Source organism: Actinia tenebrosa, unplaced genomic scaffold, assembly GCF_029948245.1.
Source record: "Actinia tenebrosa isolate PJP-AT-01 unplaced genomic scaffold, QUT_ActTen_1.0 PGA_scaffold0__85_contigs__length_37466705, whole genome shotgun sequence".
Classification (NCBI taxonomy): Eukaryota; Metazoa; Cnidaria; class Anthozoa; order Actiniaria; family Actiniidae; genus Actinia; species Actinia tenebrosa.
Genome location: NW_028292569.1, coordinates 17,616,095 through 17,630,056, shown reverse-complemented (window position 1 = coordinate 17,630,056; position 13,962 = coordinate 17,616,095). Strand labels below are relative to the sequence as shown.

Sequence of the window (13,962 nt, the reverse complement as noted above, 5' to 3'; positions counted from 1 at the left end):
AGTATATAAAAACATATTGGATAAACGGTCAGTGTGATTCTAGTTTATTGTTAGAAAAATCGTATCTTAGCAGTACAAGATGTTTTTATTTGTATTAAACGAGTTTGAATTGTATCATTTAATTGAAATTTAGTTATTCATGTTATACTTTATTTATTCTATAGCTGGTCCTAAACTTTGGAAAAAATATTTCCAGGGTCTCAATTACATTATTACTTGAAACTTCTTATTGATATATATCTATGGAGGCTTTGCACCATCACGTGATGGCAGCCATGACAGGAGGCAGGAACAATTAAATCTGGTATAATCTGATTTACATGAAAAATTCAGTTTCCCAGGGGAGAACGGCTCTATTGTTGTGTCTCCTGTCATGGCTGCCATCGCGTGATGGTGCAAAGCCTTTGTAGTGGGTATATCAGTTGTAAAGAGAGTCAAGACTTTTGTTTTTTATGGGCTTTTTAGATTTAAAATATTGTTATTATTATTATTACTATTTTTACTAATATTATATAACATTATCAGAAATCCGTTAGTATAATTATATTCATGTATAATATATCAATAATACGCGCCCATCATAAGGGTTTATAATCCACTAATTTGTGCTTAGTCAATTTATAAAATATTATTTTATTAGATTTATAAGATATTTACAGTTATTGCTTTCATCACCACATTTACCTTTTACCTATCTAACTCTAGATCAAAATCGGGTTGGTCCGGCATGTTTTTAGCATTTTTTTGTCCTTCATCATTAGTATTTATCTCAATGATTGTCTTTTTCTTGCTTTTTATTTTACAACAAGGTGCAGGGCACAAGTAAGAGCAATCGGTTTCGCATTCTTCAGGACATTTTCCAAGTGGACTGCTGAGAAGCGCCGATAAAGTATGAATAAGTTTTTCCTTACGCTCAGGGGACAACTCAGAGACAGAAGCTACTGATTGTGATGCTTTTACAGACGAAGTCTTTTTCTTTACAGTTGTGTGTTTAGAACTCGATCCTGATTTAGGCTTAGTTTTAAGTAAAGAACGGCTTACAGCATTTCCCAATGTTGTATCCATCTCACAACATTGCGCTGGACAGGAAGCTTGACAACCTGATTTGCACTGCGCAGGACAGGAAGTGACAACAGGTGCAGCAGTGCCTCCTTCATCGATATCCATAAGCGGGGCTAGAGCGGTTGGGTTAATGGGTGGAGGTATTTCATCAGGGGAGCAACATCGGATCGGACAAAAAGGCTGACATTTTTCATGGCAAACACTTGGGCACGTGTTGTGCGAGCAGCATTGAGAAGGACATGATGGTGCGCAGTGATCTGAATTGCAATCTGTTGGACACTCAACCGTTTGGGCTGCGCTTGGAAGGTATGGTTTTGAGCAGCATTTCGGAGGACATGTTGGAGCGCAAGTGGCACTGCAGTGCTGCGGACATGTATCCGTTGTTTGTACTGTGATTGGATGTACCGTAACTTTGCAACAGTGTTGAGGACAAGAAGACAAACAGTTCGCTTCGCAATTAGCAGGGCATGGTGGAATTTCAGCCGTAGCTGGTGGCACTGCAATATCAAAAGCAATAGTGAAATAATCACTTTAAACAACAATCAATAGAAGTCTTTACCTTTGGCGTAATGTTTTCCCATTTCAGACCTCGTGTCATTCCCTTGAGAATAGCCATTATTTGTTTGAGTCGTATCCATATTTATGTTTCTTCTGATGCACAACCGTTTAACAAAGAAATGAATTACACGTGGTCTGGAATGGGAAAACACAAACGCCCAAGCTAAAGATGTCTATTAGATTACAGAATATGATGTCCTAGCACTACTCTGTTAACATCCTAAAAAAGCTTATTTGAACTTTTTGTATATAAAGCACATTACAACATTTAATCAGCAAAAGTTGATTGATCCTCAATCTTCAATGCATATTAAAACTACTTTAAATTCTCATTTTGTTTAACAAGCTGCAAAAATACAACTTAAATTTAACACGTCATTATTTGTTCCAATTTTCAATAAAGCTCTTTTTTTTCTCTGTACGATTCAACAGCTTTATAATGAGAAAATTGAATAAAATGGGTAGCATTCTGCTTCCGTTTCTTGATCTTTGCTTAGAAATTGAAAAGGCTTTTCACATCCTGCATATAAAGACTGAATATAGCAGAATGAATCGTTGGAACACCATTGAACAAGCTGCAGTTTAATTCTAGATTCTGCTACAAAACTCAAATCGCTTACCTAAGCAATGTTTCCCATCAAAATAGTAGCCTTTGCCACACACGCACACGCCTCGCATACAATGTGAATTAGAAGGGCAGCCATCTTGGCAAGTTTCGGCTTTATAACCGAAATGGGATACAAAAAAAGGAAGCATTTTATTGATATTTTGATTAAAAAAGTACTGACCATAAAAACATCTTATTCTAAAAATTCCAAACAGAAAGCTCAATAAAATAATATAATAAAAGTCTTTTCATTTTTCCGCGCGGAAAACTAGTATCGTTTTCTTGTAGATTTGCTTATACGTTCATTCGATTTAGTTGGAAAATGGAAAAAGGAAAATATAAAAATAAAAATATATAACTATAAAATTGGGGGTGAAAATATATAAATAGTTGGATGACTTACCACTGCAAATCTGTCCATTACCAGTATATCCAGGGTTACAGATACATTCATTAGCGACACATGAAGCATATTTGTGACACTGATGACATCGCTTAACTGATGATAAAAGAGAGTAAACATTAAGCCTTAAATCAAATAAGAATGCTACATTCTTATTGCGTCTCTTTATTATCGCATTAGTTGAAAGCGAGCTTTTACTTTATTGAAATCAAATTAAAAATATTTGCGAAGTATGATTGATCTCTTTAATCAAATCAAGTCCTTACTTTTTTCACACTGTAATCCGTCTCCTTTGTATCCTATGCGGCACCGACAAGCTCCATGTATACAGATGGCATGTATATCACACTGGTCACAATCGTCAACTGAAACAAAATAAATTGACATTTACAGGCAAATTGTTTGTATTGGGAGTTCTGTTTGTAAATTTGATGAATTATGATTTAAATAGCTCCCTTTCTATATGGATATAATAAAAATCAAAGACGCTTCACATTGAGTTGTGAGTTTCAGGTTGCTTTTTACTGGTATGCAATTTGCAAGTTTCCATCAAACTTGGGGGGAAATCACAATCCGACAAAACATGTATAAACGCTGTCATGAATTTCTCCGGGTATTTGATAATGGTATCTGACTCAACGCGTGGCCCATCCTTTTATACCCACCATCACAGTTCTGTCCTCTGTAGGCACCAGGGCATTTACACGTGTATCCACTTCCGGTTTCTTGGCATGTACCTCCATGAAGACACGGGTTTGGGTGACAAAAATGAGGAGCTGGAAGTCAATATATATATTCATTAGTTATTCTGGAAAGTCCGTATCTGGTCTTATGACTGAAAGACATTTTTCTTTGTTTTTTTTTTTCCTGGAAGAATTGCTTGTTGCAGAAGAAAAGCCAAATTGTGCATAAGCGAACGGATTAAAGAGTTTCATACTTAAGTATTGAAATCACTACTTACCTTCTTCCTGGCATGTTTTTCCTTGGTATGCAGCAGTGCAATTACAACGAAACGTGTTCCCTTCGTTGATACATGTGCCATCGTGATGGCATGGGTTTGATGCACAAGGGTCTGGTTTAGGTTTAGGAGGAGCCGCACCTAAATAAAATATTGAACAATCAGTAAACCGATTAGTCATTCTGAGGCTGGGGAAGAACTGGGTCGAATTGGCATCCGACGCACATTTTGGGACCTTCTTAGGAGACGAAAAAAACGGCATCTTGGTAATATTACATAGTCCACAATGCACTGCAATGGAATCTCGACCCAGCCTCTCCACCCTTGAGATGGATAATGATGGAACCAGAAGCAAGTGGAGAGAGTTTCAAAAAAAGACAAAGTGGAGCGGAGCATGCGTCTTATGAGGAGGCTTGCATTCTCCGCTTATAGGTTGATTATAGAGAGATCTTCTTGTTTTTTCTTCTAATTTTCGTGTTCATTTTCTTCCGAAAAATAGAAACAAAAGATTTAGGACTCTCCTCGCGCATTATAATTTTTAGGTGAAAATTAAAGACTTAAATTTCTCATAAAAATTGCAAATACAATTTTTTTACCTAAACCCAGTTCACAGTTGTCGCCAGAGAATCCTTCGTAACAAATGCAACTATGTCCATTGGGTAACTCTTGACAAGATCCGCCATTTTTACATGGATTTGGTAAACAAAACCTGGGATTTGAGGCTTTGGAAATAAATGTTGTTATAAAATGAGTAAAAACGAAAGTAATAGGGGGATATAAGAATTTGGGTGAAGGAAGGAATGGAGCAAGAAGAGAAGAAGTAAGGAAGTTGGTGGAAAGGATCGGAATAGCATGAGGAAGGAAGGAAGGAAGAATGGAAGTAAGGAAGAAAGGAAGGAAGGGCGGGAGGGAGGGAGGGAGGGAGGGAGGGAGGGAGGGAGGAAGGGAGGAAGGAGGGATATAGAGAGGAAGAAAATAGAGAAGAAAGGGAGAAATGAAGGAAGAGAGAAATGGAGTAACTATAAGTATTGGACAGTGTCATGGAGTGATGGTTCATAGATTTGATAATGTAACAAATGAATTGTAATTAAATATAGTGAAATTACTCTCTTTGATTTCGTTAGAATAACCATACAAGTCACTAGTCGGGCATATTGTATATAGTGATATACCAACCTCCATCTCTGAAACACTCATCCTTTGTTCCTTCGCCTGAATATCCATTGTCACAAACACACTTGCCATCTTCACAGTGCGCATGTACATCACATAAAGAACACTTATCCTCTACCGAAGAAGATAAGTATTCGATTAGCCAATCAGAAGAGATAGGGCATACCTGACGCGTTCCTCAGTGAGATTGGAAATTACCTTCGCATTTTGGGCCTTGAAAACGTTTGGTACATTTGCACACGTACGAGTTTCCTCTTGGGGTGCATGTTGCTCCATTTTCACAAGGATTTGGCTCGCAGGCTGTTGGCTCTTTAAATAAATCAAAGAAACACCTTATGTCAATCTTATTTTCAAAGCAGGCTAGCCAGCTGAACAATAAGAAGTTACTGGACGAGACATATTTCATTATTTTTCATCGGCAAGGTCAGTTGTTTAATTTGGCAATGCTGAAGGTAAACCAGATTGTTAAGTACGTTTGACATTTTCGAGACAGTGTGTAACATCAACACTTGTCGCGTTGAGCGACAACCTCGAGTTGAATAAGGAGAGTTGTATCGTTCACTATTGAGTTGTTGTATTCACTATTAAAACACAATAATATTATCCTCAATACGCGACAATGATGTTCCTAGTTCCGCTTTGTGCGGTTCGTCGTATTTTCCTTTCGCGATTTTCTCAAAATTCTCCTGCGAACGATTGATATTACTATTGATATATAAATCAGGCTATGTTAACACGCATGTTCAAAAGGTTATTGTTACATAAACACGAGTCATATTCAGTGTTTATGATCACTGGGTTTGCCAAGTTTTGATTTTAGTTAACATGACGTTAAATATACCTTCACAATTTTTTCCTTTGTATCCTTTTTCACACTGGCAAGTGTAGGTACCAGACTTCCTATCATCTACGCACATCCCTCCATGTTGACATGGTTGACTATTACAAGGCAGTGTCTCTAAAACATGGATTTATTCAAATAATGTATCAGCGGTTAAGGAATATAAAACACGCGCGCATCTCTGTACTATGACGTAAACACGCTGGTAGCTATAGAGCATGAGAGAAGCAAGCTTAGGAACACGAGGCGTAGCCGAGTGTTTCCTTTGTTTTTTGAGTACCCTACAGCTCCCAGCGTGTTTATATATGGCACAGTACAGAGATAAAAGCAGCCGTTTTACATTGCTTTTAGCAAATATTTTTGAACGATATTGCGCGAGCGTCTCTCTGTCCTCTGATATAAACACGGTAGCACGAAATCAAATATTTTATAAAACGTATTAAGGATTTAGTTGACATTCTAAAGGGCATTGATAAAGAGATAAGTCCATTATCCGTTAAAATAAATCTTGATTACATTGATTAGTTTTTTTCCTTGGGTGCAATGATGTTTTACCATTTTAAATCATGCGTCATTCTCTTTAGTATTATTTCTGTGTGTACCAGTAGCGCTTGAGAAGAAGCATTATTAGAAAAAACTTGCTCCAAAATATTTATTCTCAAGAGAATGACACGTGGTCTAAGTAGGGGAAAATATCATACTGAAATAGCGAATAAGGTCAATTGTTGACCATAATCGATAGAATCAAATGTGTCCAACATTACTTACCCTGACACGTGAGTCCAACGAAGTTGTCTACACATTCACATGTGAAACTTTTCTCAGTTTCTTTACAGATGCCGCCATTGTAGCAAGGATTTGGGTGACACTTGGAAGGGACTGGAGAAGGTAAATGACAATTACTATTGTTTGAAACACGTTTCCAATGGATTGATAATAAACTAGGTTTTTATGTGGAAAACTAGTGAAAACTAGTGTAAACTGCGTCGGTGTTTTCAGTAAAACAGTTGATAGATAGATAATTTGTAACACCGTATGGTATGTAAAAATGAAACTGACGTTTCGGACGTTAATCCTTCATCGGAGTGAAGGTTTTTATGTATTTTGAGCATATAATTAAAGGAGCGGCATGTATTCGTTATAGACCCCTTGTAATATAAATGTCTAACCCACCAAATGATTTTAAACCTTATGGGAACGCATTTTTTCTAAGAGTTCTAAACGATATCATACTGAAATAGCGAGAATATTTTCTAATTTTTCATATTTTACTTCAATGTTAATGTTGTTAATGGTTGCTTACCCGACTCATGCTGAGTTTCGTTGGATCCATGCGAGTATAGAACTGATTATAGAAATGATGGCATGCATTAAGAACAACAAAAAAAAAGCATTTTGAATTATGCAAGAATTAATATTATTCTTCAGGTTAATATTACTTTATCACGTCCATCATGTAATAAACCTTTTCAGCTTGGATGTAATTTCAGATTTAAATTTAAATTTAACATTAAAATGCTTTTCCATATTAGACCACGTGTCATTTTCTAGAGCTTCCTTTTTATTGTTTAACGGATGCGCATGTGAAGACACATGGATATGGATACGACTCAAACAGAAAATCTTATTTTCAAGAGAAAGGCACGTGGTGTATTGGTCTTCTGACTATTGAACAAATATACGAGGAACCCAACAAATTAAAACTGAATAATATTTCGTGAATAATTGTTTTAGTATAATCTTAGACTTCAATATCAGAGAAATAAACAATACAAAGATGTTTTTTTACTAAATGCTAACTGAAGCTAAGAAATGAAGTGATTGGTCAAATACCTTCACATACATTGCCGTTGCCATTGAAGCCAGGCAAACATACGCACTTGCCAGCGATACACTTAGCATTCATGTCACAGCCCTGACACATGGTGGTAAGATGAACTACATCGCAGGAAAAAAAAAAGAAAAAGTATGGTGCAACCTTTTTGCAATGTATTTGCACAAGACTTTAAGGTCCAAAAGTTATCATTTTAATTAAGTTAAAATTTAGGTATAAAGTAAATTGATCATCAAAGTAGTTATGATAACCTTTACATGAAATATTTTGCCGCCTACCTTCACAGGTTGTACCGCTGAATCCTGGTTCGCAGACGCAGACATAGGAGTCACCTGACGCCAGACACCTTCCATTGTGTCCACAAGGATTTTGTTCGCAGGGATTTCGGGTATCTGAGACAAAAATTGAAATATATTGCGTTGATATTTACTCATGAAGAAAACAATGAGCTTTCAATGCACATAATCACGAGACCAACACACGTCTAATGCGCAGCCTCTCATCAATACGACGATCGGGGTTCAAATCCCGATCTTGAGAAGAGTTTCTTATTAGATGATTCTTTTCTATGCTTCGGTGGGTTTTCTTAGGGTGTTTTCCACTCTTTGTAAAATTCTACTATTAGCCTTTGGGTCGGAAGACTAAGTAATTACTCCCTGCAAATCGACATAAAATGAATTTACATTTTGTAAATTACGTCTCGATGGGGGCTATATTGGTCACGAGGTTATGAAAATGGGAATGAGGATTTTTAATTATTTTTTTGTTTAAAAGGAAGCGAAATGGAAATGTCATTCATAAATGACTTACTTTGGCACAACACCCCACTGTAATGCGAAGAACATTCACAGCGGAAGCCACCATTGTTGTTGTCTAATTCAATACAGGTTCCTCCATTCTGACAAGGAAGTGCGGCACATCGAGAACTCTTTTCTGAAAGACAAAATGGAAGTAACTTAGTTATTGAATATAGATATGGAATAGACATACCTGTTCCTTTCACTAAATGTAAGTAAAAATGAAAAAAAATTGGTACATTAAGCGGAACCTAGCTTTGGGACCTTGTCTGATGTCTGCTTAAAAAAGGGTGTCCACTGAATAGGGGTTTGTTTTACAGTAATGTTTAGGTCATGCAACTAGCTGTCCCTTTACTGATGATGGGCGTCCAATAAATGGAGGTAAATAAATATGGGAAGACAATTTTGGGACCATGCAATTAGCTGTCCGTTCAATAAAGGGTGTCCGCTTAATAAGGGGTCGGCCTTTTAGAAGCATCACTGTAAAATACAGTTGACGTTGCATCAATCAAGCAGGGAGGGATTACTTTGTAAAAATCCGTCCCCTGAGCCAGAGGCTTGCCATTACTGTCGGCTCGACGCTGGATGACATGGTGACCTTGCGTGTTCTATGCTCTTGGTTTTCGTGCGTCGAAAACAAATATATACAACACATAATAATATATAATATGAGGAAATAAATTTATTTTAAGATAACATTGCATTGTTACCTTCACATGTATAACCGCTGTACATGTATGAACACTGGCACTTGAACATCCCTGCTCCACTCGAGATGCATGTTCCTCCATTAGAACAAGGACTTGAATGACAAACATCAATGTCTATGAATGAAAGGTATAATTGACTTTTGATATATGACTCTGGTTCATATCAATGATACAATGTAGTAGTCAATGTAGGCAGCTTTTAGAAATAACATAATGATAAATTATTGAGTTGCATGTTTCGTCATAGCCGCCATGTTGGTTGACGATAACAAAGCATTCCTCTTTTAGCTTCTCTCGTTAGATCAACCAACATAGCGGGTTTTTTTATAGTTATTTATATCTAAAGTGATTTTGAGTATTTGAGTCCCACAAACTAAGCTTATTGAATAAAAATGTGTAAATGCATTACATTGTTGAGTTGAAACCGTGTAGCGTAAACAAAGAAGATGGAAGTAAGTCATAATACTTAGATTTCATTACATTTTTGAAAACAGGACTATTTTCGATCAGATACAATATGAATATTAGACAAAAACAGACTAAAGTGAATGTTTTAATAACAACTAAGCAACAACAACGTCATTGCATCTAAGTTATTTTATTCGCCTAGTGAAAGGACAAGTAGTCCTACCTCCACAATCTGGTCCCGTGTATCCATCGCGACAGCGACAGAGACGAGAAGACTCGCCGTTAATACATGATCCACCATTTCTACATGGGTTGTGAGTGCCGCAGTAATCCTTCTCTAAGATGAAAGAGAGCATTACATCAATGCTGTATATATTAACATACTCAGCTACCTAACTTTTAGAGTATAAGGGGCGGTGTAGTGGTAGTGCAATCGCGTCTCGCCTCTGGGGCAAGGTTTAAATCCTGGAATATCCAGTGTCACATGCCATGAAGAAAAATTAGCTATTTCCCGGCTAAATCCCGCAGCAGGGCCAACCAGTTAAAAGCTATCTACATTTGCAAGTTAGTCGTGCTCTGACTTAGATCAGCCCAGAGTTTGTTTCAGGGTTTGATCTGTGAGTTAGCTGTACCCTGACTTTAATCACCTCCGAGGTTGTTTCAGGATTTGATCTATGAGTTAGCCGTGCCCTAACTTAGATCAGCCCAGAGTTTGTTTCAGGGTTCGATCTGTGAGTTAACTGTGCACTGACTTTGATCAGTACAGAGGTTGTTTCAGGGTTCGATCTGTGAGTTAGCCGTTACCTGACTTTAATCAGCCCAGAGGTTGTTTCAGGGTTTGATCTGTGAGTTAGCCGTGCCCTAACTTAGGTCAGCCCATGCTGTTTCAGAGTGTCGATAAAATTGAAGTTTGAGTTTGTTATTGATGGGAAATAAATTTATAATGTCTAGAGCACGTTATGATATAATGCCGTCCAATTAGCGAGCTTACCTTGACAGTTGCTTCCTTTGTAACCAGGGCTACATATACACAGATAGTCTTGACTGGATCTTATTGGTTCCTGGCATACACCATTGTTCTTACAAGGATTAGGTATACACTTGCTGATGGCTTGATTTAGGGGGAAAAAATTAACTTGCTGAGTAATTTATGAAGTTTGTTTAGCCGTGATCTTCGGCCAATAACATGCACCTTTCTTGTCGTTTATTTCCTTGGATGTTAAAAAGCACAAAGCCGTAGGAATCACGACAAGCTGCATCTCACCGCTTTGCTCCTGAACTCGCCATTATTTATGCGTAGAGTTGCTTGCTGGTTTTCTCCTATCTTACGAGGTTTTTCTCCGGGTTCTCCGCTTTTCATTTCTACTGGCCACTGTAACCTGACTATCAAGCCCCGGGAAGGGGGAAGAGGGCAGGTTACTGTTAGTGCTGCCTTCGTAGGATGAGGACAAGTTACTGTAATCTGAGTATCAGGCCCCGGGGAAGGGGGAAGAGGTGCAGTCCTCTTAGGATAAAGACAAGTTTTCAACTACTTTATCATCCGTTTTCGCCTTTCCAATAATAAATTTGAAAGAATTACCTTCACAGTTTTCACCCTTGTAGCCATGAACACAGGTACACTGGAACCCTGTCTTTGTTGGATAGCAGTTACCATTGTTCTTGCAAGGATTGGGTAGACACTGATTGATATCTACGATAATTACAAAACGTTTATTAGCGTTGCATTTTGTACGCCATTTACCTGTTACTATATATGTACCTATGCTATTGATTTATAATCATATTTTCAAACACTAGAAGTTTCCCGGAAAAAAACCCGAAATCATACCGACCTTTTTTACTGAACCATTATCTTTTCCCATTTAATATTATTTTATTCTGCCCTCCAACATGGGTGCTAGCATGTGTTACTGATGTCAGTACCTCTATATTTTAAACTGAAGTGTTTGCTTACCTTCACAATGTCTACCCATGAATCCTATTGGACAAGTGCACTCATAGTCATGTAGAAAAGCTGTACAAACCCCGTCATTCAAGCAGGGATTGGGATCACATTTGGGTTTGGTTTTCACTGCGAGGAAAATCCGGGTTAGTAATCAACACAATATAACAATTAAAGAATTTTCTGGCTCTATTAACAGGGGTGAAAAACAAACCATTTGTTGTAAGTCAATTCTTTGGGCTTACCTAGTTTGACCTATAAAATTTCGTTTTTGGTAAAAAAAAAGAAAAAAAAGATTAAAATTCAGGTGTGGAAGTGTCCAGATTAGGAACCTTACTGAAATTCAATATCCATTCGGTGCAAAGGGCGGATTTGATTTACAATATCAAGAAAGTTTTCTAGTCTATTGTATTATGAAATACTTTTCCAGCTCAAAAAACCTTGACAATTTTTTTAGATCGTGCTCATTTCTGGCTGTCATTTATATGTTGTAAATATGATCTGGCGCATTCGCAAATACCATCACTTCTACAAGTGTCATTGTCGATATGTCAAGGCGTGATTGTCTTTAAACTAAATACACAAGAAATTGCAGTGACAGCTTCCCAATTGCGTCTTGAATTGACAGATTTTAAGTTGGACTGACAGTTTACATTGTCTCAAAGTAATGTGCAAATGGTCTCTACCAAAACTGTAAACCAATGGAAAAGTCTAACGCTCAGTGCCTCTGTCTAGTGTCTAGTCATTTCAATAAGCCAATAAATTATGCCATTTTTTGTCAATTAAAAGTATGCAACTTCTAGCATATAGTTTTACTTTTTATTAGCCAAATAGATAATCGCCAATTTCAAAAAATGCTGGTAAATGCATGCTTAAATATAATAAAAGTGAAATCTTAAGATAAAAAGCTCTGAATCATAAAGATCGATAATATCAGTACTTCAGCTTAACAGTTAGATCGTTGCATTAAAAGTAAGGGTAAGCTTTTGAAAAACATTTTACATACCGGTGGAATGATGATGAAAATGGTGTCTTCTGTAATGATTTCGCAATGGTTCCTGTTCTTGGATTTCTGGCACTTGTTCTTGTGCCCGTTCTTGGGCCTGTTCTTGCTCTTCCCTTTCATGAGGGTTGTACTGCTGAACATAGTGATTATAGAAATCTTCTTGTGGCTCATTAGGTTGTGCTAATGTTTGAGGAGCTTCGTGATTTATTTGATCCCCGAGAATTATAGGTCTCTGTAAAACACCACGTGCATCAGCACCCTCGTCGACTGGAGTTTCAACATTCTTTGAATCTCCTTCATGTTCATTTATTTGGATGACTTGTGGTAGTTTTCCTTGTAAGGTTGGCTCTTTCATTGGCAATTGAAAGTCAGAAATCGGAAGCTGAGGTGTCTTAATTTCTGGGGTTTGAACAGGACTAAATTCCTGCAAACGATTGTCCTGAAATTGTTGAATAAGTCTTTTCTGTTGCTGTTCCTCTCTCAATCTTTCATTCATTTTCATAATATTACTGACGACGGTATTGAAAGGTGTCTGCCCCCAAACGTGTATGGCTTTGACAGGTTTTGGGGAAACTCGAGGCTGTTTATTTAAGCGATTTCTAATGACAGCTGAAGTTGCTACCACTTGTAAAGGCTTCATTGCTTGTGGTATTCCATGGTCCTTCTTATGTCTAGATTGTAGTTTCTTGTTTCCAGAGAATTTGTTTTTAATCTTATTATTAACATTCCTCTCTTCTTTGGTTAATTTTCCAGGAATATTACCAGAACCTTCCAGTGTGTCATCCAAGGTTGCACCAATTGGTTTCTTCAAAACATGGCCATCTTTTGTTGTTGTTGGTTCGTTTTTCAGTCTTTTAAGAACATCACCAATTTTGTGAATTGTCGAAGATAATTTGGCTAAATTAGTCGAACTTGAACATGACACTGTAGCCAAAATAAGGCACAGAGTCAAAACACGACCCATTAAGCCAGTCAATTGAGAATTAAGGCTATTATCCTTTCATATCATCGTTTTAAACACAAACATATAATCACCATTTTGAAAAAAAAGTCCATGTCACATTTATAAAAATCCATCTTTGAAGGAGGAGCTCAGAAGAGGTCATTTAACAAAGACAGGTAGAATCATGGCTTAACCTCGACCTGTAAACATTAGATTCTGATTGAATGAGATAAAGATGCACTAGATTGATTAGTATATGACAACCTGTAAAGGGCACACACTCGACACCCGTGACGGCCGGTCAGCGGTGACACCAGAATTATTAATTCTCTCTCAAAAAAAAAAAAAAAAAGAAGAAAAGAAAACCAAGTGTTTTATTGTAAGTGTGGCCTTCATTTTGACAGACACGACAACGAAAGAAAAGCTATTTATATATAACAGTAAATAATACTCAGTAGAAAAGATGACTGCATAGACTTTGTATGAAAGTGTTTCACGCTATATATATGACTTTATATATTGCGGTAGGAAAAAGCAATATTATATAAGAGAAAATTAAGATATTTGTATGAGTTTTCAGCTAAGGCTAGATTCCTAGGCAAATTAAAGTGGTAGCTTTTCTACCTTGAACGACAGATAAATAGGTTAATCAGCTCAAGGCAAATGGTTCTATTTATCAAGTTTGTGACGCATTTGCCTCGCTTTCATGAAGTATCAAAT

The 13,962-nt window shown here is 37.1% G+C and overlaps 1 protein-coding gene across 2 annotated transcripts; it reads right to left on the bottom strand.

The window, feature by feature from the left end:
- Positions 1-23: 23 nt before the first annotated feature.
- Positions 24-13,531, bottom strand: LOC116304451 (uncharacterized). 2 transcript variants are annotated; one of them, XM_031714190.2, is made up of 21 exons: positions 12,300-13,531; positions 11,306-11,422; positions 10,931-11,041; positions 10,343-10,462; positions 9,575-9,688; positions 8,944-9,057; positions 8,247-8,369; positions 7,715-7,828; positions 7,436-7,540; positions 6,906-6,947; positions 6,371-6,481; positions 5,603-5,719; positions 4,960-5,070; positions 4,765-4,875; positions 4,185-4,310; positions 3,592-3,729; positions 3,296-3,406; positions 2,897-2,995; positions 2,631-2,726; positions 2,241-2,339; positions 24-1,559 (listed from the first exon to the last, which is right to left on the bottom strand). In XM_031714190.2, exons 1-21 carry the CDS (start codon positions 13,261-13,263, stop codon positions 688-690), a joined length of 3,915 nt encoding a protein of 1,304 aa, XP_031570050.1. In that variant the 5' UTR covers positions 13,264-13,531; the 3' UTR covers positions 24-687. The 2 variants fall into 2 exon arrangements, with proteins under 2 accessions (XP_031570050.1, XP_031570057.1); XM_031714197.2 differs by lacking the exon at positions 2,241-2,339.
- Between the last annotated feature and the right edge of the window lie 431 nt (positions 13,532-13,962).

Bases quoted from the DNA above. Each gene is read 5' to 3' on its own strand.
- LOC116304451 (XM_031714190.2), bottom strand. From the start codon at position 13,263: ATGGGTCGTGTTTTGACTCTGTGCCTTATTTTGGCTACAGTGTCATGT. The intron at 3,407-3,591 runs GTAAGTAGTGAT...ATTGACTTCCAG, and splicing joins AAAAACATGCCAGGAAGAAG to CTCCTCATTTTTGTCACCCA. The intron at 2,340-2,630 runs GTAAGTCATCCA...TCGGTTATAAAG, and splicing joins TAATGGACAGATTTGCAGTG to CCGAAACTTGCCAAGATGGC.